This window comes from Camarhynchus parvulus, chromosome 18 (assembly GCF_901933205.1).
Source record: "Camarhynchus parvulus chromosome 18, STF_HiC, whole genome shotgun sequence".
Taxonomy (NCBI): domain Eukaryota; kingdom Metazoa; phylum Chordata; class Aves; order Passeriformes; family Thraupidae; genus Camarhynchus; species Camarhynchus parvulus.
In genome coordinates this window covers 11,680,831-11,707,968 of record NC_044588.1, presented here as the reverse complement: position 1 = coordinate 11,707,968, position 27,138 = coordinate 11,680,831, and the positions used below count along the sequence as shown (strand labels likewise).

The 27,138-nt window shown below is 47.0% G+C and overlaps 1 protein-coding gene across 6 annotated transcripts in view; it reads right to left on the bottom strand.

Annotated features, from left to right (window-relative positions):
- The window catches only part of CACNA1G (calcium voltage-gated channel subunit alpha1 G), a 147,118-nt gene that overhangs the window by 46,967 nt on the left and 73,013 nt on the right, over positions 1 to 27,138 (bottom strand). For all 6 annotated transcript variants that reach the window (XM_030962183.1, XM_030962177.1, XM_030962180.1 and 3 more), the window contains exons 11-19: positions 20,214 to 20,365; positions 19,497 to 19,682; positions 18,286 to 18,400; positions 17,461 to 17,616; positions 10,286 to 10,379; positions 9,520 to 9,707; positions 8,944 to 9,390; positions 3,348 to 3,448; positions 2,085 to 2,208 (exon numbers count right to left, since the gene is read on the bottom strand). In XM_030962183.1, the coding sequence (XP_030818043.1) occupies positions 2,085 to 2,208; positions 3,348 to 3,448; positions 8,944 to 9,390; positions 9,520 to 9,707; positions 10,286 to 10,379; positions 17,461 to 17,616; positions 18,286 to 18,400; positions 19,497 to 19,682; positions 20,214 to 20,365 (1,563 nt within the window). The remainder of the gene's footprint in view (positions 1 to 2,084; positions 2,209 to 3,347; positions 3,449 to 8,943; positions 9,391 to 9,519; positions 9,708 to 10,285; positions 10,380 to 17,460; positions 17,617 to 18,285; positions 18,401 to 19,496; positions 19,683 to 20,213; positions 20,366 to 27,138) is intronic.

Sequence of the window (27,138 nt, the reverse complement as noted above, 5' to 3'; positions counted from 1 at the left end):
AACCCCTAGACAGCTTCTGATTCCCTGCACTGAGAAATGGACAGCAGAAGGCAGATGCTGGAGGAATGATGATGCATGTACAGATATGTATGAGCACATACAATTGGCCCCAGTCCTGCTTTTAACAGTTTTGGATTTATTTCTGCCTCTCCCTACAGAGCAGTCCCATAAGAAATGCAGATCTCTCACTCAAAATGAGATGCAATTTAAACAAGACAAAACACCTTGGCAACTCGCTTGCTTGCCAGATCATGATTTACTGGAAGTGACTCAGGAACCACAGAGTAGCTTGTTTCTATACATGGTCCATAATTAATTAGGTCCTAGACCTGTACTGTGATTGCATGAGCTGTGATACAAAACATCTCCATTGTTAGTTGACTGCCACACAAAAGGCTGCTGTAAGGGGCAGGCACTGGGCAGGAGGGAGATGATAGAGACCTGCTTGTGCAGCTGGAGACAAAACAGCAATATCATGGAGGTGAGACTGAGGACATTGCATTCCTCCCTGGCAAGCATGTGGCTATTTTGAAGGATAATCTCCCTGGTCCATGTCATGCACTCTGCAGTGGGGACCACATGCTGTCTTGCAACAGCAGCCCCTGTTCTGATAAGCCAGCTGAAACCGGGACAGGAACAGAGAACTCATTCGAAGCAGTTAGAAAATCCATAGCTCAGGGAAGCAAAGAACAATTATTTTAAACAATTCAACCTAAACTAACTCTCTTGGTTTCCAGATGACAGCTCCATCTGCCCAGGCAGGGCCCATGCACTTCTCCTCAATCCCCTGCCCCACTGCTCAGCATTCCCCTTCTCCTCTGCAGCTCCCAGGCCATGGTCCAGCTCCCTTGTTATAACCTAATGGTGATGAACCTCACACCAGGCCTTGTCTCCTTTTGTCTTAGCTCTCTCCCAATGCCAGGGGACACCACAGCTCCTCCTCTCCTATATGAATTAGGTTTGTGTGCTACAGCTCTTTGCTGTGGACTCCTCCAACTAACACACGTCACCCCATTTCCCTTTTCTGTGTACCTGCAGCTCCTTTTGGAGCCAGTCTTGGGCAGTGGTAACTCTCAGAGGACATAGCAAGGGGCTCAAAGGAAGCATTTAGTATTTTAAGAGAGGTTCTCAGGGTGCCCCATTTGGGGATAAGCAGGGTGATCTCCTGCTACATCAGCTGGCGGGGAGCCCTGCTCTCTTCTTGCAGCTGCGATTTGGTGCACGACTGCAAGGGAACTGAAAAAAAAAAATGGATTTAGGGAACGGATTGCTGGGCAAACTGTTACAGTAAGAAGGACTACTAGGGAATGCTTAAAATAGGCAGAGAGCAGCCTAGACTCCAGTTTTAAGGCCTTACATTGAAAATCCACAAAAATGAACAGCCTGACACGCCTACATAAACAAAACAGGATTCTATATGATTGTGATATGAGCAGTCTTGAGTGATAAATCAGCAAGAGCCCAGCGCATCTCAACCCCAATCTATGGTAAAATAAAAGAGCAATAGAATGATTCTGCCCCTCTGATTGCTGGATGCTGGTGCTGTGAGGGTCTAGTTTGAGGAATCCTTATATAGCGTATTAGAACAAAGAGGTTCCAAGAACTGGCATTGCAATGCCTGCATCAATTCAGTTTTTCTGGTGTCACAACAAAGCTGATACACAAAGGGGAGAGAAGAGTATGAAATGAACAGTTTCCCCCATTCCATTTGCACCACACATACGTGCCTGTGGGGAACAGATGGAAGAAGTGAACATTGTGTTGAGAGAGGAAAAGTGTTTGAAGGTTTCTCAGGGAAGGAAACTGAGACAGATGTCATGCTATGTCATGTGTTAAAACCTTGATCGTGCTTCCAGAAATGAGATATTGGATATATTGCAGGCCACGATCTGTGCACTTGTGCTTTAAAAGGAGACTGGATAGGGCCCAGGAGAGCTGCTGCACCTAATTCAAAGGATACTCAGGGGGTGTTGGCACATTCCCATTTTAAAAAGAGAAAGAAAAAAAGACCAAGTGCACAGCAGTGGGGTCTAAGCCACACGTGTTTGCTCCACGAGGAGCACAGAAAAACCTTAGAAACTCACAGCGCTGTGAGGCTCAATTTTGGGTCGTTCCATTGCAATGGTAATGCAGTTCAGGAAAATGATCACCAAGACGACGTGATCGAACATCTTGTGAGTGATGATTTTATTGCACATCAGACGGAATCTGTTGAGAGAGGGAAAAAAAAAGAGTAGACACAGACTAGCTATTAATGCTCAACTGGCTGAGGAGACACACAGCAGCTCAACGCATAGCAGGGGAATTGAGCACTCTGCTTGCAAAGCAGATGAGCTCCAATCTCCCAATCCCCTCCCTGGCAGAGCCACACACTGAGGGCAGATTGGGTTATGAACAGAGAGGGATCTGATCTACAGAACTGAGCCACAAATTTCAAGCCCTGGGAATGCTCACAGAGGGCTTTGGTTACTTGGAACGGGGCAGCTGCTTCCATGACTCAGACACACAGCCAGGTTTGGATCTGCCCCTCTACCTGCTTCCTGGTGCTCAAGGTTAGCTTAAATAAAGGAAAAAATACTCCCAGCGAGCCCATAAGGCTTGAGCACACGCAAAACCAAGGGGCAGAAGCTATTTATTGTGACAGATGGCTGTACACTGACCCAGGATTTATAATACCGTATTACATTTCCCAAAGTCTGTTTCTGAAAATCTCTCTAATCTTTGTATGAATGAACCTGAACGCTGTCCAGGGCCCTCAGCTCCAGCACGGGAACCCCTTGGGTACATGGGTGCATGTCTGGAGGAACGTGTTGAACAGCACAGAGCTCAGCTGGATCCCCATGGCCAGGCTTTAGGAAGGGCAGAGCTGGGGGCCTTCAAGCAAGGAGAGGGTGTTCTCTGAGAGAAAGGGAAGGGGAAGGACAGAGAAGTTCAGCTGAGAGGCAGGCTGAGAAGATCAGGGAGTCCTTTGCTGTGCTGTAAGTGTGTGGTGGTGCAAATTCAGATTTTTCTGCCAAATGCTGCACCTCTCCCCCTTGCTCCAAACTCATCACACTCCACCAAGTGAAAAACTCGCAGAGCACTGGCATCATTGCCAAAGGAAATGAGGAACCTGATGAAGCTGCAGGCATGCCCTGGGCTATGGGTCTTGACTGGACACTCTGCAGCCAGCAACTGTTTGCTATTCAACCCTGATGTCTGCTGGGGCAGAGGAAGGGCTAGGAGTTTTGTGGACTGACATACAGAGACCCGTCTGGGATAAACAGGCAGATGAGCCATTGTAATGAGGGAATGCATTGTTACCATCCGCCCTACCACACCAGCACTGCCCGAGTGCCCTGCCTTACCTGGAGTGAGGGGCGAAGATGTAGATGGACCAGGAGTCCCTCTCTTTGCAGCAGGTGGGGAGCCGTGCCCGTACCCAGGCCTTCATACGGTCCCTTTTGCTCTGGAGGGAAAATGTACAGAGCGGGAAAATACAGAACCATTAAAACAACAACGCCCCAAAACTTCCACGTGAAGGACTTGGGGCAGCTTTTCACAAAAAAATTATCTTCAAATGCTCAGTAAAGCTGAAATAAAATAATGTCCCCAGACAAGACCCTGCTGGGCAGGGGAAAGAGCTCTGGCAGCCAGATGAGGGCTGTGCCAGCCCTGTGAGCTTACAGTGCTCGGTCTTCTTTCTCTGCACTGTAACTGGGTCTGACAGTTATCCAAGAGAACAAACATGATAAATAAAACACTTGCCCAAAGAAATGATAACCCACTCAGTGCCTCCAAATACTCATCAGGTGCTTGCCTGAATATTCTAAGGTATATTAGGGAAATTTTTGTGGGGTATCTTTCTTTGGTTTTTTAAAAATAATATAGAATGCTTATGTCAGATGTTATAGAGCAGAGGGAGAGATTCTTGCTGCTTGCTGGGCAAAGCCCTGTGTCCGTGCACCACTGTAAAGCTGAAGAAATCACTTGAGGCCCAAGTTTTGGTCTAGGAACACAATGGTGATCATCTGCCTCTCATTCAGCATGAACAGATTAGATAGGAGATTATAAAGCCAGAAGGAAACACCATGGACAGCCTGACCTGCATGAACATGGACCATCCAATTCATGCAAATTAATTTCTACTTGAAACCACAGCACATCCTCAGCCATGCATCCTTATGTTATAGGCTGTCTGGAAGGTCATTTCAGGTCAGGAGGGTAGACTACAAAAGCCTGAGCCAACAAGTCAACCAAAGACATCAAAAATTGGATGTCAAGGGGAAGCCTTATCCTGGCTACTATAACTGATTTAACTTTATCAACTTCCCATCCATAGACCTCCAAAGGAAAATCAAGATCTTTAATCACTGGCAAAGCAGTGTTAGCACGCTGTGCATGGACAACCATTAAAAGCCAGGCCAACATCTTGCTCACCACACCAGGGCTTCCCCAGCACTCCCACATCAAAGCACCAGAAGATAAATGCACAGGCCAGTGTGTGCACTGTTACCAGAGTTCTTTGCAGATAAATAAAAAACAATTCTTGCTCTTTCATAAGCCTTATTTCTCTGCTACCACCCGGGCTTGGATGGGCAGACCTGGAAATATGACTGCATGAACTCTTTCAAGATTCTTCAAGAGATTTCAGGGCCGTGAGGCCACAGAGGGGTCTGAAGGACAGCACAGGAATTACCCTCACCCCAGGAGCATCCGCACTCCAGGACTAAGGTACTTTTACTTATTTCATCTAGGAAACAGGGAGGGCAGATTCATTTTGAGGCAAACTGTTGGCACTTGAAGTACTCTTGACTGTAAAAATTGGATTTATTAGAGTAATTGAGCGGAGTGGAGGAAGTGCTTTCTCTTCCTACAGACACCCAGACTGGGGTCTCATTAGTGATGAAGAATAATTGTTGTAGTACCTGTTTTAATGAAAGCCCTTGGTGACAAACTGAACTCTTCAGAAAATGAAAATCACCTTGGCAAATAAGAAGAAAAGTTTTAATAACAAAAAGTTAGAGCTTTCTACTTTGCTCCTTCAGCCATCCATTCTTCCCTCAACTTCTACACACACAGACCATGCACTGCACACCAGTGGGGTTTTGGTTGTCTTGGATGATCTCACATCCCTTTTCCAGCTTCAGGCAAAGAGCCAGAACTGCTCCCTTGTCTCTAAACTGTATTTAATAGAGCATGCATCCTTGGGGTTGTGTTATCCCTTTAAGCAGCCTGGTTAGTGTAATTATCCATAGATTTAGCAAAGGTAAATAAATTGATAAAAATCAGGTGTCTGCTCAAAGCTGTGGTGAGCAGTGATTGCTACCCTAGCCTCTGGACATGGAGTAATAGCTACAACTCAGGCCAGTTCATTTTGTGAGCTGGAAGGTTTCCAGAAGTATCTATTATTCAAAGCAGTTCTGGTATTTATCAAGAGGATTTGTAGTGAATGGTAATGCGTCAGCAGCACAGAATGATTCTTTATACTCTTTTTGTCCAATTTTAATGCCAAAGATATTTTGGGGGTTGGCTAATTGTTGCAGCTTGCAGTTAATGGGATAAATCAGATAACAAAGGCAAATAGTGATCTCCCATTGTGTCTCTCTATTCAGAGGGTTACAGTAAGGGTGAGCACCAGGACTCAACTGGGGCTGCAGCCCAGCTGCTCTAAGCAGGGTGAAGTACATCCCCAGAAACCTAAACTCAGAGGAATTACTCCATATTTCCACCAGTGGAACAGCACAGGTCAGTCAACTTGAGCCAAAAGTAAGGTATTTGTGAAATAAACCCAGAGTGTTTCCAGCCTCAGCCCTGTCCAAGGCTTTCCCAGCGAGGTCGAGGCAGGCTCCAAGTGCTGACAGTGGGGCTGATTGCTGTTCAAGCCTGCATTATGTTCAAAGTAAGATATCAATTATGTGGCTTAAATCACATCTATTTGTTCATAAACCACACCTGGACAGGATGAACAAAGATGTGGGAGGAGAAGAAAACTAATTTTTAATTCCGTTGCCAGTGACTTGGACAAAATCTCCCTGGGTAAGCCCACCCAAATCCCTCACCAGAGGCAGCAGGAGCCAGGATGTTGGAAGATGCTGGGTGCTAACAGGCAGCAGTGGCAATGAAGGCCTTCAATCCCACAGCAATGAGAACTGTTGATAAATAGCTGCTTTTAAAGTTTTGATTATTTTTAGGAATTTCAGATATTAATGCACTTCTGAGGGTAGGATGAAAAGCAGTTGGCAATAAAAGATGACTGATGCACTCCTCAGAGTAAGGGTGAGGTTTAGATTTATAAAAGATTTATAAGGATGGGGGAACTGCTGAAAAATGCTCTGTGAGCAGCAGAGGACCTCCAGGCAAGCTGGAAGCTGCACAGAGACGCTTGAGACCTGATTATTTAATTTTAATATGCAACAGGGACAGGCTGAGAGGGCTTGGGAGTGGCTGGACCGTATGCCACAAAGAAAAAAGTGGAATAGGCAAAGGAAAAGGAGCTGCAATAGTAAAATGCAGTGAGGTTTTGGAGAGGGGGGGACACATTGGTTGCATATTCAATATTTTCCTTACTTTCTGCTGTGAGCACTGAGCAATTTCGGTAGAAAGCACCCAAAAGCATCCAAAATCCAGCAGTTGGAAACAACAAAGACTTGGCAGCAGACCCCCTATCCTGGTCACAGCCATGTGAACCCAAGAAAGCTGTGGATCACTCTCTCTGTGAGAGACTTCTTGTCTGCAGTGATTCAATAAAGAAGAGCCCCTTGGTTTCCTAGCTCTGGGGAGAGAAACTGTCAGGGGCCTGATTTTGTCCCCTCAGAGGGACAGAAATTCAGAATAAAGAAAATCATTGAAGAAATAAAGGAATTCATCGAAGGCAGCAGAGCTTCACTAATATAAGGGTAGCCTGGGAAATCCAGTTGCTCTTCCTTTAATTTCTGCACAGAGACAATCAAATCCAGGCAGCGAGGAGGAATACAAAGCTTTGATGTAGAAGGGCATATTTAAGATTACTTTGATCTGAGTAATAGTCAAGTTCTTCTCCTCTTTTGTTCATGGGTAGTTTTGTATTTCATTTTTTCAATTTAAAATGCAATTCCCTCATCCCCCAACTTTGTTAAGGCTAATTTAGGAACAGAGTTTCTCCCCAAATGTCAGGAGGGAAGCCCTGCAACCTGGGGACTCATTTTTCTAATCTAAGCAATATCTTCTCATCCATCTGGTTTACTGATTTGCAGGGAAGACCTATTTCAGAGCATGGGAAGGGCACCAGCTAGCTGCAGGTATCCCAGTTGTGGCTATCCCATGGGCTAGGACACAATTTATTCCCTTATTCTGTCAATTCTTCCCCTTGGCATTTGCTTCTGACCATTACCTGGGAGGATATTAAGGTGATTATACCCTCCATGGCCAGACCTTGGTACACAGAGGATGATGTTTGGTTTATGCTAAAAATAGATGATAAAAATTAAAAATCTTATTCCATGGTTCATTGTCAGCACTGGCTGGGAGAGGAGGGACTCATATCATCACACCATGCCCAGCACAAGGGGGACTGCTGGCTTTTGATCCTGGGGGGGGGCAAAAGGAAGGGACTGGTGGGATGATTGGACCAGGTGAGCTGGAAAAGTAGCAGATGTTGGAGCATGAGAAAAAAAAATCCCCAGCAAGCAATAAGGAGCATGGTCTCTTCAACACTTCTAATAGTGGGGAATTTTCCAAAAACAATTATTGATACTTTCCTTAAAAATTCAATTTATTTTATGGAAGTTAAAAAGCAGGTTAAGACAATGAGTAAAAATCCAGGCTGAGGATCCACACTGGAGATGTAATGGGATAATGGCTTTTTGCAAAGGTGGTTCACGGCTGAGTGACTCCATTCTGCCAGCACTAACTCCACCTCCTGTAAGGAACAGAGGACTCTGGAGTCAATGCCACCTTTCACATCCCTTCACATGATCCCAATTCCAATTTCATTCAATAAAGTCAGAGGAAAAGAGTAAAATCATGTCCAAATCTGCAGCTTTCCTGTTCTCAGAACAGACCCTGCTACCTCCACGTCTCTACCCAAACCCCATCTACCCCCACAAAAGAAACAGTCACCCCTGGGGATGACACATCAGAATATCACACTTTTAAATCTGGGAACAAGGTATAATCAAACAAAGAGTTAACCTGGGACAAGCAGGAAACACTCCAAAACCAGCCCCAATGCACACATGATAGCCAGAACTGTGACACCCTTGTGCCCAACTCAAGTCCCATTCAGCCAGTCACGCGAACAACTTTGGAAAAGGAGCCAGATTCCCCTTTTTTCCATTTAAGATACAAACATCCATCTGAAAAAAGGACCAGGAACCCTGATCTCTTCCCTGCACTTGCAGTCTTTTCAGCTTATATTTCCTAAATGACAATTTTCAGGCCTGTGAAAGAGACATTCGTCAGTGAAATGCCTCTTCAGACGGAAATTAATGCAGAGCCACTGAAATTACCACCATCTTCATGGCACTAATTCTGCCATGGGAATGGGGGACCAAGCCATGTTCTTTCTTTGCCTATATGTTTTCTGCTGCTGGTGTGGGGGCAGAAAACTGAATAACAGTTGGAAAGCAGGGAGACTTACCTGTTTTGCTTAAAAACAAAAACAAAAAAAGAAAACAAAAAATTAACCCATAAAAGCATATATTTCAAATAGCCTTCACTCTGCATGATTTAGTGGAATCTGGACAGTTTTGCCCTTATGTCTCCATCATGAGCCATGTGATACTGCATGTAATACTTACTTGGATACCAATCCCATTTCTGAGAGCATCCACTGCCTAGAGACCTTCTGGGTGACTCTTGTCTGGTGTGGTGGTGATGGTAACACCTAATATCTTTTGCACTCACTTGTGCACCCCTGAGACAGTGACAAGCTTTGTTTTGACAAGTCATAAAGCCCAAAATGATCACGTGGCACTTCCTTACCATGCTACCTTCATCATCGCCGTCATCACCATCCTGGTGGGGCTCATCAAGGTGGAGCTGGTGCAGCAGCAGACCTGGAGAGGTCCTCCCATTGCAGTCCTGGTGCTCGGAGACAGATGTTCTGGTGCTGTGCATACTGCTGGTCCGATACAGAGAAGGCACCTGCAGAGTATCCTGGAGGTCAAAGGACCCTTTCGTTTCCAGCGACTCCATGCGGTGAGGCAAAGAGCCATTGAAGCTGCCGGCCCGGCTGGAGTGCTCCTCATCCGAGCTGTCCCCTTCCTCCGAGCTCTCCTTCCCCTCCCCGGACAGGAGGGATCTGCGCTCGCCACTCTGCCCCCGGCGCTTGAGGCTGGGGGCCCGGCCGATGCTGTTCCAGCTGGAACGGCGGCTGTTCCAGGAGCTGCTGGCACGCCAGGGGCTGTGTGGGGAGCTGCGGGTGCTGGGCTGTGGGAAGGACAGCGACAGGGAGCGCATCAGACCTGTGCCACCCGCCCCAGGCCGGCGGGGGCGGCTGGATGGACGGATAGCCCCACGGACGCGCTGAACATCCGCAGGGGGAGGTGATGCGAGTACCGGGGACTTGAGCTCATGGGCGGCAGCGGGGTCCATGGAGACGCCGCTGGCCCGGCGGGACTCGTAGCCCTGCGCCGCGTCACCGAACACGGCGCTCTTGGGCATGGGCATGGGCGTGGCGGCCGTATGGATGATGAGCGGCGGGGTCAGGCTCTTCTTCAGCTCCGGGTGGTCGCTCAGGGCCATCACTGGAAGACACAAGCGGGTTTTTAGGCGTCACACCTCAAGGGGGAACATCTACAGCCTGCTCGTGGGCAGGCAAAGCTGCTGCACAGGGAAGGCTCTGCTCTGAGTATCAGGGAGCTATGGGCCAAAAAGCCCTTCTGGAGAATTGGGTCGTTCAGCCCAGCAGGGGGATGTCAAACAGGAATGGGATCAGGTGTCAGTGGGATCGGGTAACAATGGTAGAGGACAGCACACCCAAAATGTCACCTGCTGCCCCCTCAACCTCCAATTAATACCCACCAGCTCCAGCCCTGGGAACGTCCTGTCCACCCCCTCCATCCTCTTTCTCCAAACTCCTCCAGCAGAGACACCCCTCAAGCCCAGACCTCGGGCTTAATGGGGAAATTAACAGTTCAAATGCAATCATGTCTCTCCCTGCATGCATCCCATAATCCCACCCCAAGCCTGCTGCAAAGTGAAGCGTGACAAAACTGGGACTACAGCGTTCCCTCCGGGAGGGGTTTTTCCTTTTGGACACACTGTTTTCACTGCAAAGCAAGGTTTCTGTGGAAGGGCCTGTCCTTCCAATGTTATTACTCACAGGTTGGATTTGACAAGTTTTTCTTAGGTTCTCCCTCCTCTTCCAGGCTGTGGGGGAAGAGATCCCCCTCGGAATCAGACTTGGAAGCATCACCCTGGAGCAAAACAGAAGGCTTCAGCAAGGAGGCTGAGGGGCCACAGTGCACGGACAGCCCTCTGCAATTATGGATTCCCGTGTCCAACACCACATCTTACAGATCCACTGAACTTGGTACCACGATGCAACATCACCTTCCACAAAATGATGCATGCACAAGTTTATACCACAGACTAATTAACCTCCTATCAGGAAGATGGATTGCTTCTGGCTCCAAACATGGTCCCAGAAAGGGATCAGGAGAAAAACCAAACTATTGCTTAATTTTTGCTGCTGGAATTGCGTATGTGGCAGATGTTAGGGAAGGACCAACACTGATGAACAATTTGTGGACAAAAGATGATCCTACTAATCTCTCTGAATCTATACACCTAAAAGTCTCTGGGTGTGGCTCTTTCCAGTGATGCTTTGGTGGAGCAATCCAGGGTTCAGAAAGGGCACAACAGACCCCAAACTTCCAACATGAGAAACGTGACATGTCCATGGATGCCCCATCAGCATAGAGAGGATCCAGGTGGCAGAACCCAACATCGACTGCCATGAGGAACCCTTTCCCTCCCAGCTGCCACACACAAGAGGAGCAGGAGTTTTGGGGATTTATGCTGGATCATTTGGGAAGTTTAAATTCTGCTGTATCATTTCAAACGTTGGTGGTTGAGCGAGGCCTGTCTCCTCTGACAGGTACCCATCCTCAGGTAGAGGAAGATGATGTTGATCATTGTTCTCTGCGTGGTGCCTGGGTTCTTGCTCCGTCTTGTGGCACAGACCCTGATTTCTGTCCATTCGCACTGCAGAAAGGCACTTAGGGTGTGGTATAGTTAGGATACACCTAAGAGGGGCAGAGGTGCTCGCCAGAAGGACTGATACCCATCCAAAAAGAGGAGGATTCATGGCTGAAACCACTGCTCTGGCAAAGGGCACCAAGCCCTGACACAATGGAGAAGAGGTGGGAAGGTGGGGGAAGATGCTGGGATGGGAAAAGCCAAGCAGATCCTCACTTAGCAGTGAGAGGCCAGGAGCCCCAGAAAACCCCACCAAGGCTAAGCTGCGTCCACAGGAGCCCTGGCCAGCACTGCTGAGGTTTGGTGCTAGGGTACTCATTGATTGTAAAATCTCAGAAGGACCCCAGCCTGGGACAGAAGGAAGAGATGAATCCAACACATGTCAGTGCCCCATACCTCATTATTAAGTAAAACCCCAGAGGGATGAGCCCCAGTATTCCTCCCATATTTAGTGTGGTGCCACTAAACTATTAAAGATATTTTTTCCAGGCAGGCTGGACACTCAAAGATATTTTTAAGGCAAAAAGACAGTGCGATATGAAGTGTTGGCTCAAAAATACCCTGAGGATTCAGGACTTCTGTGCTTTTCAGGGAAGCTCCTCCTGCAGGATGCAGTCTGAGAAGGTCAGGAATGCACCTTGCAAGGGGGAGCAGTAAAGTCAGCCTGGCTTGAGCTTTGCTGGAGCCAGATCCAGTCTCTGTGTGAGCAGGGGCTCCAGCTGGCTCCAGATATGTTCCCCACAGAGGCTCCCAGCTCAGCCTGTCAGCAGGCCTGCCAGGAATTACTCATTCTCCCTGATGGGTTATTAAAAATAAATACTGGGAAGAATTTTACATTATTTGTATACCTGGAGTGCTCTTCAACAGCCCTAAGGAAAGTTTTAAGGGGGCACAATGAGATGTGTGCCAAGACGGAAAAGCAGAGCTATGTGGCGATTTCCCACCCCCTTCCCCAGCACCAAACCCCATGTCTGGAGGGCAGTGAGCATCCCCTCCCAAATATCACGTGCCAGACTCGGGACGGTGCAGGCAAACATCTCGCAGCTGGTGCTGCTGCCCGTTACCTGTTCTTGCACTCCCAGTTTGCCTTTCTGGATAGAAAAGGGGTTATGAGAGAACAGGGAGTTAAAATCCTTTTGGGAAATGAGATAATGTCAAGCTGGGCCAGGCAGTATGACAACTAAACCAGCCTGTACCAAAAGGGACTGACACACTGGGATACAAGGGGAAAGGGCTTTTGGGCTGAGGAAAAAGCCAGGCTTCTTGGAAAAGACAAAAGAAAGGGAAGTGAGTGGTAAAAAGAGAGATGAGTTTGGCAGAAGGGTGAGGTTTGTGGTGTGCTGCGCTTCGGAGATCCACAGCTTCCTCGGACCCAAACAGGACCATTTCACATCCTGTAATATGTAGCACTGCACTGGCAATCTCAGCATTCCCACAGTGCAACTGCTGCTGTCTTACCCTGTCCTGCAGAGCACAGGACTCCCACACACGCATCAACACACACACACCTATCAAAACAGGTTTGATTCCAGGTCCCTTCACTCCTAGGCATCCTCCCCCACCTGCATGAGGGAGCCTCAGCATGCATGCCCTGCAATCAGCATCACCATCCACATCCTCAGGGAGGTCCCTGGGATGTGACTGCCATGGAGAGGCTGTGACAGTCTTTTGGGGAGCCTTCCCCAGGGCAGGCATTCAGAAAAGGGTCAGCGAGAGCTGTTGACTGGAGCCACACCAGCCACTTCGAAGCACCCACCTTAATTTACCTGGGTCCCTCAGAGAAGGAAGGGACTTAAAATCAGGGCTGACTCAACAATGAGGGTGACAAAAAGGAACAAAAAAACCAAAAAAAAAAAAACAACCGAAAAACCACTTCCAAAACACTCAAATAGACCCCAAAAGAATGACAGCTACTATGAGAACAGCACCACAGTGTGTGACCAGGCACCACAAGAGAGACAAGCACAGTGGCAGTGGGATGTGCTGTACGTACCCCTGACGAGTCGACAGGCAGCTGAATACAGCTTAACTGCCCACTCGCTTCTTCTCGCTTGGAGATCTCCTGAAGGAGAAATGGGGGGAAGGAAGAAGGAGGAAGGGGAAGTTGGGGTTCAATTTTCAGTTTCAACAGCAGGACTGAGTGGGGAATCAAAAAACACAAGAGAAGAGGCAGGGAAGCAGAGGGGAAGGGGGAGGAGGGCAGTGTGTGGCTACAATGGAGAGCCAGGCACTGGATCCATTCCACTCAGCACAGGGAGAGAGTGGGATCTCAGGTAGAAAGAAACCCTTTGAAGGGACCAGCCTTACACCCTTTAAATTAAGTGTTTAGAACAGAGCTTGCTTCAGCTCCTAAGTGATAATTGTGCTAATGAAACACCAGCTAATTATTGAAAACATGATTTTTTTTGCAGCTGTATAATAGCATCTTTATTTATTACACCTTCATTAAGCAGCAATGGAGGCTTTTAATGAATGTTTGATTAACATAATATCAGTGCTCTTGCAGGTGAAATATCTAGTTTCAGGAGAGACACAGTCTGCTGTGAGTTCAGATCCATGCTCAGACCTGTTAGTGGAAACACCCATTTGAATCAGCAGTTTAAATCAGGGGTCTGCAGCCAGGGGGGCACAGCCCCATCCTGGGAAATTTTGCAACACCCATGACCCCAACATTTCACAGCACCAGAAGCCAGCCTTTCCCTGCCCATTTGGAAAACAGACATCCTTTTTCACCTTGTTGTGTTTCCCCTTGCTCAGGGGTGGCTCTCCCAGTATTCCTCAGCATTTTTCAGCAGTGTGGCAGTGCCTGGTCCTGTCCCATGGGGCAACAAGTGGTTCCACGCTGAAGCAGTAGGGCACAATTTATCCCGCCAGCTGAATTTCTTGCCTACAGTGCAATGGATCTTTTTTCTGGTTGCTAAATTGTTACAAAACTCACCCCAGCCTAGGCTGGGATGAAGAGTTTAAGGACTTGCCTGCAATGTGATGGACACTTAACTTAAAGTCTTTGCTTGTAGCAGAGAGAGACATGGAAAAGCCATTGAAAGGGAAAAGATGGAAATTTTCCTTTCACAAGGAAAATCCCACTGAAGCCGATAGGAATGCAATAGGCAAGGGGTGCAAGAAAAACACCACCCAAAATCTCCCCTGCAGGAGGAGGGACTGTTCCCTTTGGTGAAAGCCCAGAAGAAGTTGAACATCTGTATTTCCCCAAGGATGCTACCTCTAGAGAGCAAGTAGCATCCTGCAGAGAAAAGGATGGAGAGGCTGGAGGACCCGAGTTGCCAGGGAGGGAGCAGGGCACAAAGGACAGAAAGGATCAAACCCATGAGTGAGGACAGATGGGGACAACAGGACACAAACTGGGAGGATTACCAATGGAAGAATACACCTTGGAGATAACACTATTGGGAATTCCTTCCTTGGGAGAGGAGCTTTATGCCTGACTGAGAGGAGTCATTCCTTGCTTCAGAGAGAAGTCTCCAAGGCAGGCACCAGAGTGGTCACGCAGTAATTTCCAGTTAGCAGCTCAATCAAATGGAGTCCCCTGCTCACCTTCCCCGCATCAACACCAGGGTCCAATTCAATCAGGGAATGTGCAGTCAAAAATAACCACATGGCAAAAAGTCCTGCCTGTGCCTTTTGCACAGTCATGAGAGAAGCTGGTTAAATGAAACATTCCAAATTAAAGGAATTAATTCCAAATTAAAGGAAAAAAATGGGGGAAAAACCCCTCCACCTCAATCCTGCAAAATATATTGCTCTGTATTTAAAGTTTGGAAGAGGCCCTTTTAGTGTTTCAGCTGCTCATAGTCATCTGCTGCCTGGCAACTGGGGCTGCAAAGCCATGCACTAAAATTAACGACGTGCTTGTGGATTGAGGAAAAGTACTCAAGGACCAGGGAGATAAAGGCAGCAGCCCCAGGATTGTGTTTCAGCCCAGAAATCTGAAGGAGAATGGAAAAAAAAAGCCAACAAACTCAACTCAGAAGAGTCAAGTGCAGACACAGGCAGTAGACGCTGGGGTTTGTTTACAGTGAGAGATGATCTCTCTATTAATTCTGCTTAGGAGAGGATCCTCTGTGCTGGCTTGCAAAAACCAGAATGTGATCTGTTCACAAAGCTACACACCAGCAAAGCTGAATAAACATAAACCAGCAAGGCCAGACCTGGGACCTGACCTCCAGAGACATTCGCTCCCAGTCTGCTGCAGGAAACCTGGGTTGAGCCAAGGGCTCTCTTGGCGCCATTGCACCTTACTGGATGAATGTAGAGAACTCAGAATAACAAGCACGTGGAAGGAAGATTACTATTAAAAAGCTATCATTAAAGCCTGAGATATAAAATAGCAATGTAATCAGAGTCACAAATTATAGATATATGGTGTGAGTTTGTTAAAATTGTCAGGGCTGTGCAGGACTGACAAACCCAGGTTTGGTATTTGGGGGCTGCACTGATTCCTGGTCCCTGTGCTCACCTCAGTACTGTCATGGGCACCACTGGCTTCAGGCTGTCCCGGTGCTGTCCCAAATCCAAAGTTCCTCCCTCATTTACACAGCACTTAAAGCACATTTCAGCTTACACAGATATCCTGGAGCTGGCTTGGACCAAGCCCAGTGCTGCTCTGGCAGCGGAGACATGGGGGCAGTTGATGGGGCAGCCCTGCTGCAGAAAACAGCCAAGAGCAAATTTGAGGAGCGCTGCAGGCACTTCCCTGACTTCAGGGGAGCCATACCCTCAAGGACATCATTACTGGAATAAAACCACAACACATTAAGCCAGAACATGACTTTACAGGGAGTTGCACCATGGCACAGCTGGCCACAAGGCAAGGGATAATTTGCTGTCCAGGAAGAAGCATGCTGCAGTGGTGAAGCAGGAGCATGCTCCTGCATGGTAAACCAGACTGAGCCAAGGAGCAGAGGAGTCAGCCTCCCTTAAGGGCCAGGGCCTGGCAAATGGGCTGCTGCATTTAAAGGCTGTATCCTTTTCTCTGCATAGTGGGTGCAGAGATCCAGGTGATCTCCTGTGCTGGTGACCTTCAAAGATCAATTTGCCAGACTGAACAAAGTTTGGGTTTCGAAGCTGTCACCAGAAACAGACAAGGAGCTTTGTACCTCTTCTCACTTGAGCAAGGGAATATTTTTGGTATTTGAGAGACTGAGCAAAGGAACATTTTGCTCTTTGAGAGAACCCAGCAGTGATTGTCCCTTTGACTGAATGGTGGGGGACATTTACAGACAGAAACAGCTACAACAATAACAATTAAAAAAGAAAAGTACCATCATGGAGAGAAAGAGACGATACAAAAGAAAAAAATTATTCTTGCTATGTCCTGGTATGACTCCATTAATTTAACTCCAAACTTCAAAAATAATAATGATAATAAAAACTGTTCTGTTCATAGGGTTGCAGGATATCATAATACACATGCAACAAAACTCAAATATTTTTTCACCCCAGAATGCTTTAAAAAATTAGAGATAGTGTGTAGAAGTGCAGCCCAAATAAGCAGACCCCAGTGAGGAGTTTTAGGTTGTATTTACCCCTCCAACCAATGCCCCGGACAGGGTATAGGGGTCCCCTCCCCTTATGGGTGTTCTTGAACAGTTGGAAAACTTCTTCAAGGAGCAGGTGAGCATCACAGGTCCCCCACTCTAAGGGGTACTAGGTGACACGCACACCCACACCAAGCTGGACAGTTGGATTGGCAGTAGGATGGAAAAAAAGGTTGAGCTCAAGCCTACATGCCCCCTCAAAGCTTCCAGCAATGCAGAATGTCTCATGGAAGCTCCCATTGCGACGAAGCAGATGGCAGAGACCAGAAATCATGTACTTTAAAATACGCAGAGCATTGCAGGGCTGGAAATTGAAAGAGCTCCATGAATGTATACCATGAAAAAAGATAATCGTGTCACTAATCTCTTACCAGCCTGTGTAAGTTTTCAGGAGGGGCCTTTAATCTGGATGACAAACACAGTGAAAACTGTTTCAAAGAGACTGTCATAGCAGTGATCCCATCCGCAGTGCCTAACTCACACCTCAATTCCCACTCCTGCATTAATGCTAACAATGCTTTTCATTTAAGCCCTTCCTTTAGAGGGTTTGCTGTATTAAATTGCACCATGGCTACGGAAACAAAAAAAGTAAAAAAATAAGAAGACCTAATATTTTACCCCACTTTTTTCCCATACCACTTCTGTCAAGGTATTGCTGACCACCTCAGAAATCAGATTCCAGGATCTGGAGGTCCTAAAACTTGAAAAGAAAGCAAAGGCACAAGCATGAGGACATTACCTCTGTCTGGAAACCCTCTACCAGGATGGCCACCAGCAGATTAAAGAGAACGTAATTCCCAAATGTCATGAGAGCGATGAAGTAGAGAGCAGCCCAGGATGAGGTGGAGGCCATGCCATTGTAAAGGACCTTGTTCCAGTCTTCCTGCGTCAAAATCTGCAGAGGAAGAGTATCAGGACTATAGAGATACTGGAGGATAGCATGCTGGGTATCCACGCTCTGGATAGGCCAGACAAGCATCCTGCTTTTAGGGTTTCCACTGTAGCTGTAACCACAAGAGGATAAATCTCTTCTGAGCCAGAGAAGAGAGAGAACCAGAGATTCTCAGCAAGGACCTTGTGCAAACTCCCCTGTCCCCCATATCCAGGGACAGCCATAAGGGAGGGTAACATCACAGTGGTCAGACCTTTCCTTTGGTCAGTCAGAATGACTTAAAGTCCTCCACAGATCCCAGGGTTAAAGGGCCCAGAGCTGCTAGAACAAAAACCTGCACATATCAGCTTTAAATAAGATTCCATTATTTGTCAAAATACCACCACAAATGGTCCTGATCTCCTCCTTTCCATCTCTTCCCTCTATATTTACTTTCACCCACCCAGTCCATACCCTGCAAACACAAGAGCCTCCTGACTTGGCAGCCCCTCCTCACCAGGGTTCTAATTTACTCTGGAAAACAGTCTAAAAGCCCCCATAAACCTTGTGGTTTTGGGTCATCTTCTTTCCATGGCATGGAGCTTCACTAAGCTCTCTCGGATGCATTGGAAAACAAACCCAGTCTTTCCAGTCTCAAAACGCCCATCAGCTGTTGTATTTTCCATTTTGTACCTGGAAAACAGTGACGATGGCCCAGAGCAAGGAGTCAAAGTTCTTCCTGTCAGGCAGAGTGTCACCATCCCGCTCTGAAGCGAACTTACAGCCAAAGAGGTGCATGCCCAGGATGCTGCAAATGACAGGAAGCAGGGGTTCGACAACAGGACCACCACACAAATCAGTAATCATACAGCAGGGTGACTCTCTCCTGATTTCACCTGAGAAATTCCTTTTTATGCTTTTTAAAAAAAGATGGCTCCTTTGTTCGCTGAAAAACATGCCTTGAGATCACGCAAATCTGTTGTGAATTTAGGTCAAATCCGTCAAGGAGTTTCAACCAAAAAGTATGCCTGCTCCTTGTTTTTCTTCTGCTTCATTTTTTGTAAGTCAAAACATTGTCTTTCAACATTTTCTAAACAAAATGTTTTGACTTTCTGTTTTGCAATGACACATTTTCAGCAAAATATGCTTCAACTGAATTAGGAAGACAAAAAGGGCTTCTGTGAAATGCCCGAATAAGACATATCAGGGGACTCGAAACAGCTTTTTCAATTTTGACAGAAGAACAGAATACTTTTCATTATGGATAGATACTAGAAGAATAATCTGCTTTTCCCTGCTCTCTGCTAGTAACCTGAATAATCAAATTATTTACAGCTCTACTGAGTACCATGCTTGCAAATAGCAGTTTTGGAGTCTCACTGGAAGAAGGGACATTGTGCCCTGGAAGACACTGTCTCTCTTCAGCCTTCCCAGTGCCTGCATTGCTCAAACACCACAGCTGGCTGTAGAAAGAGAACAACTCTTCTCAAAATCTAGACCAAAATCTAAAAATACAGAGCTACGCCAACCATGTTTCTAACATTTCTACTTGTCTGAAGACGAGGCCATGAAAAAGCACAAGCACCACCATGACATTCCTTTAGGATCATCCTCTTCTTGGCAATATTTTTATCACCAAGCTTTCTGATAGTTGGTAAGTAACGGGATTGCTGTCTTGTGGTGATGTCAAGGAATCATCCAGCATCTTCTTTGTAAACCATTTTGCAAAGAAATCTCATCTGACTGAGAGAATTTAGGGCAGCAAACCACAGCCAGCAATGCTGCTCCTGGGACCTTTCAGCTCAGCCATGTTCTGGCACGGACTCTGTCACCTCCTCATCCCACCACGGGATCCCATCTAAAAACCCAGAGCAAGCTCAGGACAGGGAATTGGAAACACTCACCTAAAGATGAAGATGAAGAGCATCAGCAACATGCAGAAGGTAGCCACATTGTCCATGGTCTTCATGAGGACAACGAGCTGGCGTTGCAGTGCTGGCATGAAGCGGACCAGCTTCAACACCCGCATGAGACGAAAGGTGCGCAGGACCGAGAGCCCCCCGCCCTGCTGGCCCACAATCTCCCACACGCTGAGGAGGACAAAAAATGTCAATGCAAGTTGACAGACAAAGCCTAATTGTAAAGGCCCAGAGGAGGGGCAGGGAAGGGAAGGTGAAATTCAGAGAGAAGAGAGACAGAAAGTGGGCAGAGATGTGATGCCAATGCTCGCAGTGATCTGGACTCTGTCCAGGCTTGCAAAGGGCAGAGCCCTACTTGAATGTCAAAAATACGCCTAGAAATCAGTGACTGTAGCTGCAGGGGCAATTATAGCCTTTGCATGTGCCAAAAACCAGAGATACTTAATCGGGCACTGGTTGTGCCATTTGGATCCCAGACTGTCCCAGGACATTGGGGCTGATAGTTTTCTGCTTGAGCCTCTCTCTAAAATGACCGTAAAATAATCCCAAGATATGTATTAGCAATCATGCCTAAGTGCATTAATTACAGAGAGAAGTGTAAAGTGTCACAGGAAGGTATTTACGCCAACTCTCCATTACTTTCTGTTTAATTAAAGACCCAAATGAGGACAAGCACACATAAAGAAAGCTCAAGGTTTGTACCTAATCACCACAATGATCCCATCAAAGATGTTGTATGGATTCTTAATGTAGCCAAAAGGACCATAAACAAGGACTTTCAACAGCATCTCCAGGGCAAAGAGGCTTGTGAAGACGATGTTGCTGATCTCCAGGGCATTGGTAAGTTCCTCTGGCTGGGGAAAGAAGAGGAGGAAATTGAAAAAACAAACAGCCAGCTCCGTATCAAAAAATCACACATGAAAACACAACAAGCCTCAATACTGCAAGTGCAAAAATACTGATGCTAATGATGTGGTGAGAAAACAGCAATAGCTCACTCAAAGCTCAGGAGATGGAAGGAAAATACTTTCAGAGTGTTTAAGGTTTAGAAGTCCATTGTAAATTCAGCTGGTAAATCTGGACATGGACGTCACGTTAATCAGAGCTTTAGTACCACCTCAGGAGGTTCAGGCAGAAGTGGCATATACTGAGGCTTAATGCTTTGACATCCCCCACACTGATTCTCCTTATGCAGAAGGGAAAGTAAGGCCATTTTCTCACATAAATATCCCTTTAGGGCCTGTCTTTTTATTTAGTAGCTCATCAAAAGACTTGAGCCAAGATTTTTCAAAAGCAGAGATCTGAGGTGATATAACCAGAATGGCTCAAAAAAAAATCTCATTATTCAAAAGAAATCTCATTATCAGGTGGCCCCAAATCTGCAACTGAGGAAGGGCCCGATGCTGGCATTCCAGACAGGCAATCTGAAAATAGAGGTATGAAAAAACCACAAACATTTATCAAACAGACTCCTGGTAGTCTTAGACCTAAATTAATACCTTTTATGGTTTTTTAGCATGTTTCACAGAGGATTCCCAGCAATGCCTGCAGATGCCCAGTGCTTCACTTTCCCCAACAGGTGGGCAGGCATTACTGGAAAACATATGGCAGAAGACAAAACCCTGTGGTGTAGTCTGTGTGGGACCAGTCAGTGGCAAAGACAGAATCACCATACAAGATCACTTCCCCCCATTTAACCCCAAGACACAGTCGCATCTGCTTGTTTCTGCTGAAAGGCTTCATTAAAATCAGAAGCTGACATCCTGCTGGCAGATGGTGGTGGGGTCACATCAGCAGCGCTAAGGTGGCGCACGGCCATGGGCTGGCACAGCTTACCTCACACACAGTGGCTGCTAGGTTCCCCTGGGGTAGTTTGGCACTGGCTGGTCTAACTGATAACCACCCATGTGGCTTTAGATGCCTGGACGATAACCATGGTGGGTTATGGCCACATGTGCATGCTTACAGCAGCCACACTACAAGCAGAAGACAACGTGCAACACATGCAGTTGGCAGCACCTTCCACTCACATTAAAGACATTAATGACTGGCCAAAAACTTCCTGTGACAGACCAGGAGCTGCCACACCACAGCACAGGCTGTAGGGTTTGACTTGAGGTGACCCAACCCTGACATGATGGCAACTACAAGAGTAGAGACCTCAGGGGCAAGATCAATACTTGGTCAACCCTGCTTCAGAGCCGCAAAAAACTACAGTGACCAAGGGGTTCATAAATACATGCTGGCAAAAACCACAGATAAATCCATGGAAGCATTCAAATATTTGTTTCCAAGGGTTAAACTACCCAAGTCCAGCCTTTGCAGCTCAAGTTCCTCCAACCCAGCTTGAGGGTAGATGGGGACCCAAATTGGTGTGATGTTATCTCAACATAGTAGTGAATCCCTGAGGACTTGCACGGATAATATCCCTGCACGGATATTGGCAGGAGCTTGTGATGACACAGGATAGCAAAGGAGGAAACAGCAGCATTTAAAAGAAAAGGTAATAAAAAAGTAAAAAAAAAGAGGGTGTTGAACACAACTTGTACCTCAAACATCCTTGCTGAAGAACAGATCCCTTGGCTAGAGTTTGCCAAACACATCATGCACACAGCCCAAATCACCTGCCACTGATGTACAGCTAAAATACAAACGCTGCAGCTCCCAATATTAAATTCAGCCATGGTTTAATGTCGTAATACATTAATGTCTGAGTGTTCCCATGTCGTAATATGGAACACCATGTCTGAGTGTTCCCATGTCGTAATATGGGAACACTCAGACACAGGGTAATAAATAGGCCAAGAACTTATATGTCAAGCTGCACCTCAGGACAATTTGAAATAGCTACAATTCTACATTACTCACAAAAAAATGCCAACTCATTCATGAGTGCCTCAGTGCTGAGGCAGGCTGTGCTGTTATTAGTACCACAGTGATACAGCTGGAAATAAGATGTGTTCCTGGAAGCTTTCCTTCTCATCCATCAGCACCACTAACCTGGACCCTGAAGGCTGATTTCCACCCTCTGTTCCCCCTCTGCAGTGGTACAGTGAAATCCAACTGGAGCCACAGGCACAACCCAGTTAAACCCCTTGCCCAACATCTCCCACAGTCACAACATCCCTTCCTCGTGGAGGCTGACATGGAAAATCCAACAGCTCTGGAAAGGGGTGACATGTTAATAGCATGGATTAATGAAACTTTGGACTTCATGGGCACTTTCTGGTCAGAGATGTTGGAATGTGCAAATCCAGATGGGAGGTGCTGGCAGGGCATAGGTGGGTGATGCGGGGAGGCAGAGGGGGAGCAGCACTTACATTGCAACTCTCCCAGGATTCTCAGCACACACTGGAGGGGCTGTGACCCTTCTGGCCCATGAAATTTCCCTCCCAGACCATTCAACTTAGGAGATACCAACATCCAAATAGCCCTGGCACTGGCTTGTGAGGACTATGGGACAACCTGTGCTGGCATAGCAGCAAAAAATGTACCTGCCTCCCATTACTTCACCCCAAAAAAGCTGCCTGCCCTCCCACTCCTCCTCCACACACTCTTTTCCACTTCTCTTGCACGAAACAGTTTTCAATATCTGAGACACTGGGCAGACATAAGAAAAATGAAGAGCGAGAACTCCTGAACCAGAGGTGAGAATTAATATCCAAAAAACTAATTGGTCAAACTGGATTGAAAGAGAAAGGGAAAACTTCCATGTCATCCATCCAGGAAAAGAGAAGAGAAGATCCAGAGCAGCCTGGAGCTCTGCTGGGGTGGGTAAGTTGAGCATCTACTGGAAGCACACCCCACTCTGAAGTGGCTGAAATCAGCTGAGTTATTTTGCCTCGGGAAACTACACATCCCTAAGCAGTTGAGATGGGGTGATGCAAATCACTTGGGGGATTTCACAGCCATCTGTGAAGCAGGGCATCCCCTCAAGACCCTCAGTCCCACTCAGGGGTCCCCAGGGCAGCTCATGAGTCCCCTGAAGCAGCTCATCATCCCTTTCAAGGGACACAGAGCGGCAGCTGGTCCATGGGGGACCCCTGCCATGACACCACTGGAATTTATTTGTACCAAGAGAGGAGGGCTGTGATCATGATCCTGCCCTGGGGAATCTCAGCCAGGCCATGGGGATTCAGACCCTTCTAAGAATGCCAGCTATGGGATTTTCATTCAGCCACAGATGTATAAGATAATAAGATTTTTTATAAGATGCTTCTACTCTAGAGAAATCACAAATATGTCTGAGACCACTTTCCTGAGACATCATTATAGTACAGCAGGAACATGATTTTCTCTCCCATGGGAATTGAAATTATCAATCCATCCCAAACAAGAATTCAAAATTTCAAGCTTGGGAAACTAAGACACAATGCAGAAAATCTTGGAGGTTCTTCCCTCTATTTCACTCCCCATTCCTTTATCCCTTTGCTCTGTACTGTAAATCAACCACAATTAAAAAAACATAAATAAAAGTCAGCTTGAAGAAGAATATGGAACTTTTTGTTCCCCAACTGTCATTGGGGAACCAATGGGAACCACTAGGGAGCTAAACCCCCAACTGGACATTTCAAACACCGCAGACAACATATTCCAATAAAGTTGGGGGGCTTTTGAGGCCAGTCCACTGAAACTGCTCCTCTCCCACAAACAGCTTCAAATGTGATAAACTGCCATTTTCTGACAATAACTGTCTAATCAAAACACTATCGACCAGCTCTAGACATGATGTACCTGAGAGACTCACTGACTCCTGGCACACAACCAGCTCCATGGATCCTCACTGGGCTGGGAGGAAAACAGCTGGCAAAATCACTCAGACTTTCTCTCTGAGGGCCACAACACAACGGCTGGGGGAAGTAACATCCTTCCTTTGACTAAATGATATATTGTTGGGGAAAAATACCTTCCAGGACCAGCCTAAAAAAGACATTTTTCAGGAAGCAGAAACTGAGGTGCAGAGCCTGGGGTTTCTATGCAGCACGAAGCCTCTGCCCACCACCCTCATTACAGCACAGCTGCCACAGCCTCAGCTTCTCCATTAAAAGAAGAGTCTGCTAATTCTCTCATCAGTAGCAGCAGTGGCTAATTAAAAGGAAAGCAGCCTATGATTAAACAAGCAACTCCCAGAAAGAGCAAGATCCAAGTGTAATTCAACTGTGGTACAAAACAGCAGCTCTGCCAATGAGCCCTCAGTAAATACTGAATTTTGTTTACAGGACATCTTGCCTTGCTGGACACACAGATATGTTGTCCTGGATAAATCATTCCCTGTTAGCCTTCTGTTTGTGTAGTGTCGATTTGTTGATGTACCAAACAGCACACTGACAAGTTGTGGCAGCACAAGAAATCAGAGCAGACAGGGCAGTGCCGCTCAAAAAACACAGAGCATCACTGGGGCAGCGGGAGGATGTGAGCCTGGGCACCCACCCAGAGCTGATCCTGCCTGGCAGGGGGAAAGAGTGGCAGCCAGGAGGGCATGCTGTCTGCACCCTGTCTGGAGGAATCAGGCAGGGCTATCTGGCACCAAGCAGGGCACTGCCAGGGGGGATGGGAAGGGAAGCAAGGGAAGGTGTCCCCAGAGTGCCTCAAGGGGTATCTGAAAGCTGGACCAGCACCTTGCTCTTTTTTGGCATTTAGAAATAGGCTGTAATGCCTTTCTTTCTTTCCCCCCCCCCCTATATTTAAAGTTGAGTAGAAGCTCAATGGCAGAAATGACATACTCCATTTCTATGTGGGCACATGCCTCTTCTCCCTGCATACAGGGCTCCAAGGTGTCTGCTGAGCAAGCGAGGCTGTGGGCACTGAGTAGGGAAGCAGGTGAGGACAGGAGCTGGGGCCATGCCAGCCCCGGGGCCTGTGTTCCCCAGTTTCTGAAAAACAAGCCCTGCTGCCGCACGAAGTGCAACCAAGTGCCCCGGCAAACAGTGCCCAGAGCCTGCAAGGCATCCAACTCCTGCCTTCCTCCAGCTGTGACCCATTTAGGGCACAGGGTCTTCATCTTTATCATCATCATCATCAGACCTGCACCCAGTGCCATGGTATGGCTAGCACACATCCATCCATCCCACATTCCCCTTGTCCAGACAATGAGCTCCAGGATGCAGGCAAGCCTGATCTTGTCCCACCCCTGGTCCTGGGATGCCAACACAAAAGAATAGAAGCACCCCAGGGTCTTTCCTCTCTATCTTGCTAACATTAAAACAGAAAAACCCACTCTGTCTCACCACAGCACAGAGCAAGGGATGGGACGACCAGCCAGGAGGCAGATCCCTCCTGATCCCAAGGGTTATCTTTGAGATATTGCTCTGCTTCTGTAAGCGTATCCAGAAGACTGTGAAAACTTCTAACCTATTCAAACTGCTGCAAGAATAAGACCTTTCTGAAATCATTACCATGGCAACTAGGAAAAATAACACAGAAAGAAAATAGCGACCTCAGCTATTTCACAGGAAACACCAACAACATTTTACTGACTCATCACTTGCAGATTTCTAATATATATACATAAGAAAGAAAATCAAATGGGTCACACAAAGATAGGATTTTCAACTTAACACTGCTCTGTTAAGATCCTCTCCATCCTCCATGTGGGTGTAGACACACACCAGGTCCACCCCGGAACAGAAGCCAGACCACAAGTCCTGGGGCAGAATGCAAGAAATTCTCATGAACAGAAGCAGCTCTTAATTAACAAAATGAGGTGCCCTGTCTTTGCCCTCTCCCACGCTCAGTTCCCCACGACTGATAGCTCATGGCTGTGTCCTCATTCAACCCTCAAGCCTTCTCCATGCACTGCCCCAAACACATTCACATTAACCCCTTGTATCAGTGCACCCACGGAGCCACAACCATCCAAAATACCACTTCAGTTCCCTTCAGTAAATACAGCTCCTGTTGGCTCTGGAGCTGCTTGTGGCTAAAAACAGAAACTCAATCCACACATATTTTCAGAAGTGACATTCATTGTCTTTGGGGTTCCTTAAAAGGTATCAGGCTTTAACTACTGTCCTGTGTCCAGCAGAGCAAACCTGAGCTATGCTTAATCAGGGTATGATAGGCTTTCTCTACTTGTCCTTTGCCAATTTGGTTAAAGAAAACAATTCGGAAAGTAGCAGGATTGCAGCCGGTTTTGCTCTGCTCCTCCTGGGGCTGGAGACATGGAAAAGGACAGCGTGCTCACTGCTCAGTGGGCTGGAGGACTGCTGGGATGTTCAGGATTTATAGGCATTTATTATAAGGAAATTACTTTTCAGACAAGTTAACAAGTCCAGTTACATCCCTTCAGTGCATGGGAAAGAAGGATTTTCTAAGGGGCTGAATGGAGGCTGAGTATTTCATGCCGCAGCAAATAATGCTGTAAGAAAGGGAGGAAAGCAGCTTTCATTTCAGAGAAATCAGAGCTGTCTGCACAGGAGGGATTCCCCTTCCATCCCTTCTGCTAATCTCCTTGTCTTCCACTCAGCCTTCCCCATTCCAATCAACAAGTGTCCCTTCCCAGCCCACATCTGCAGAGAGAAGGAGCTGAATCCTGTGGACATGGAACCTCCTGGTGCAAGACCTTCCTCTCCAACACATCTTTGTTGGGGAACCATGGCAAAACACTGAATTCCCTGGCCCCTATTGC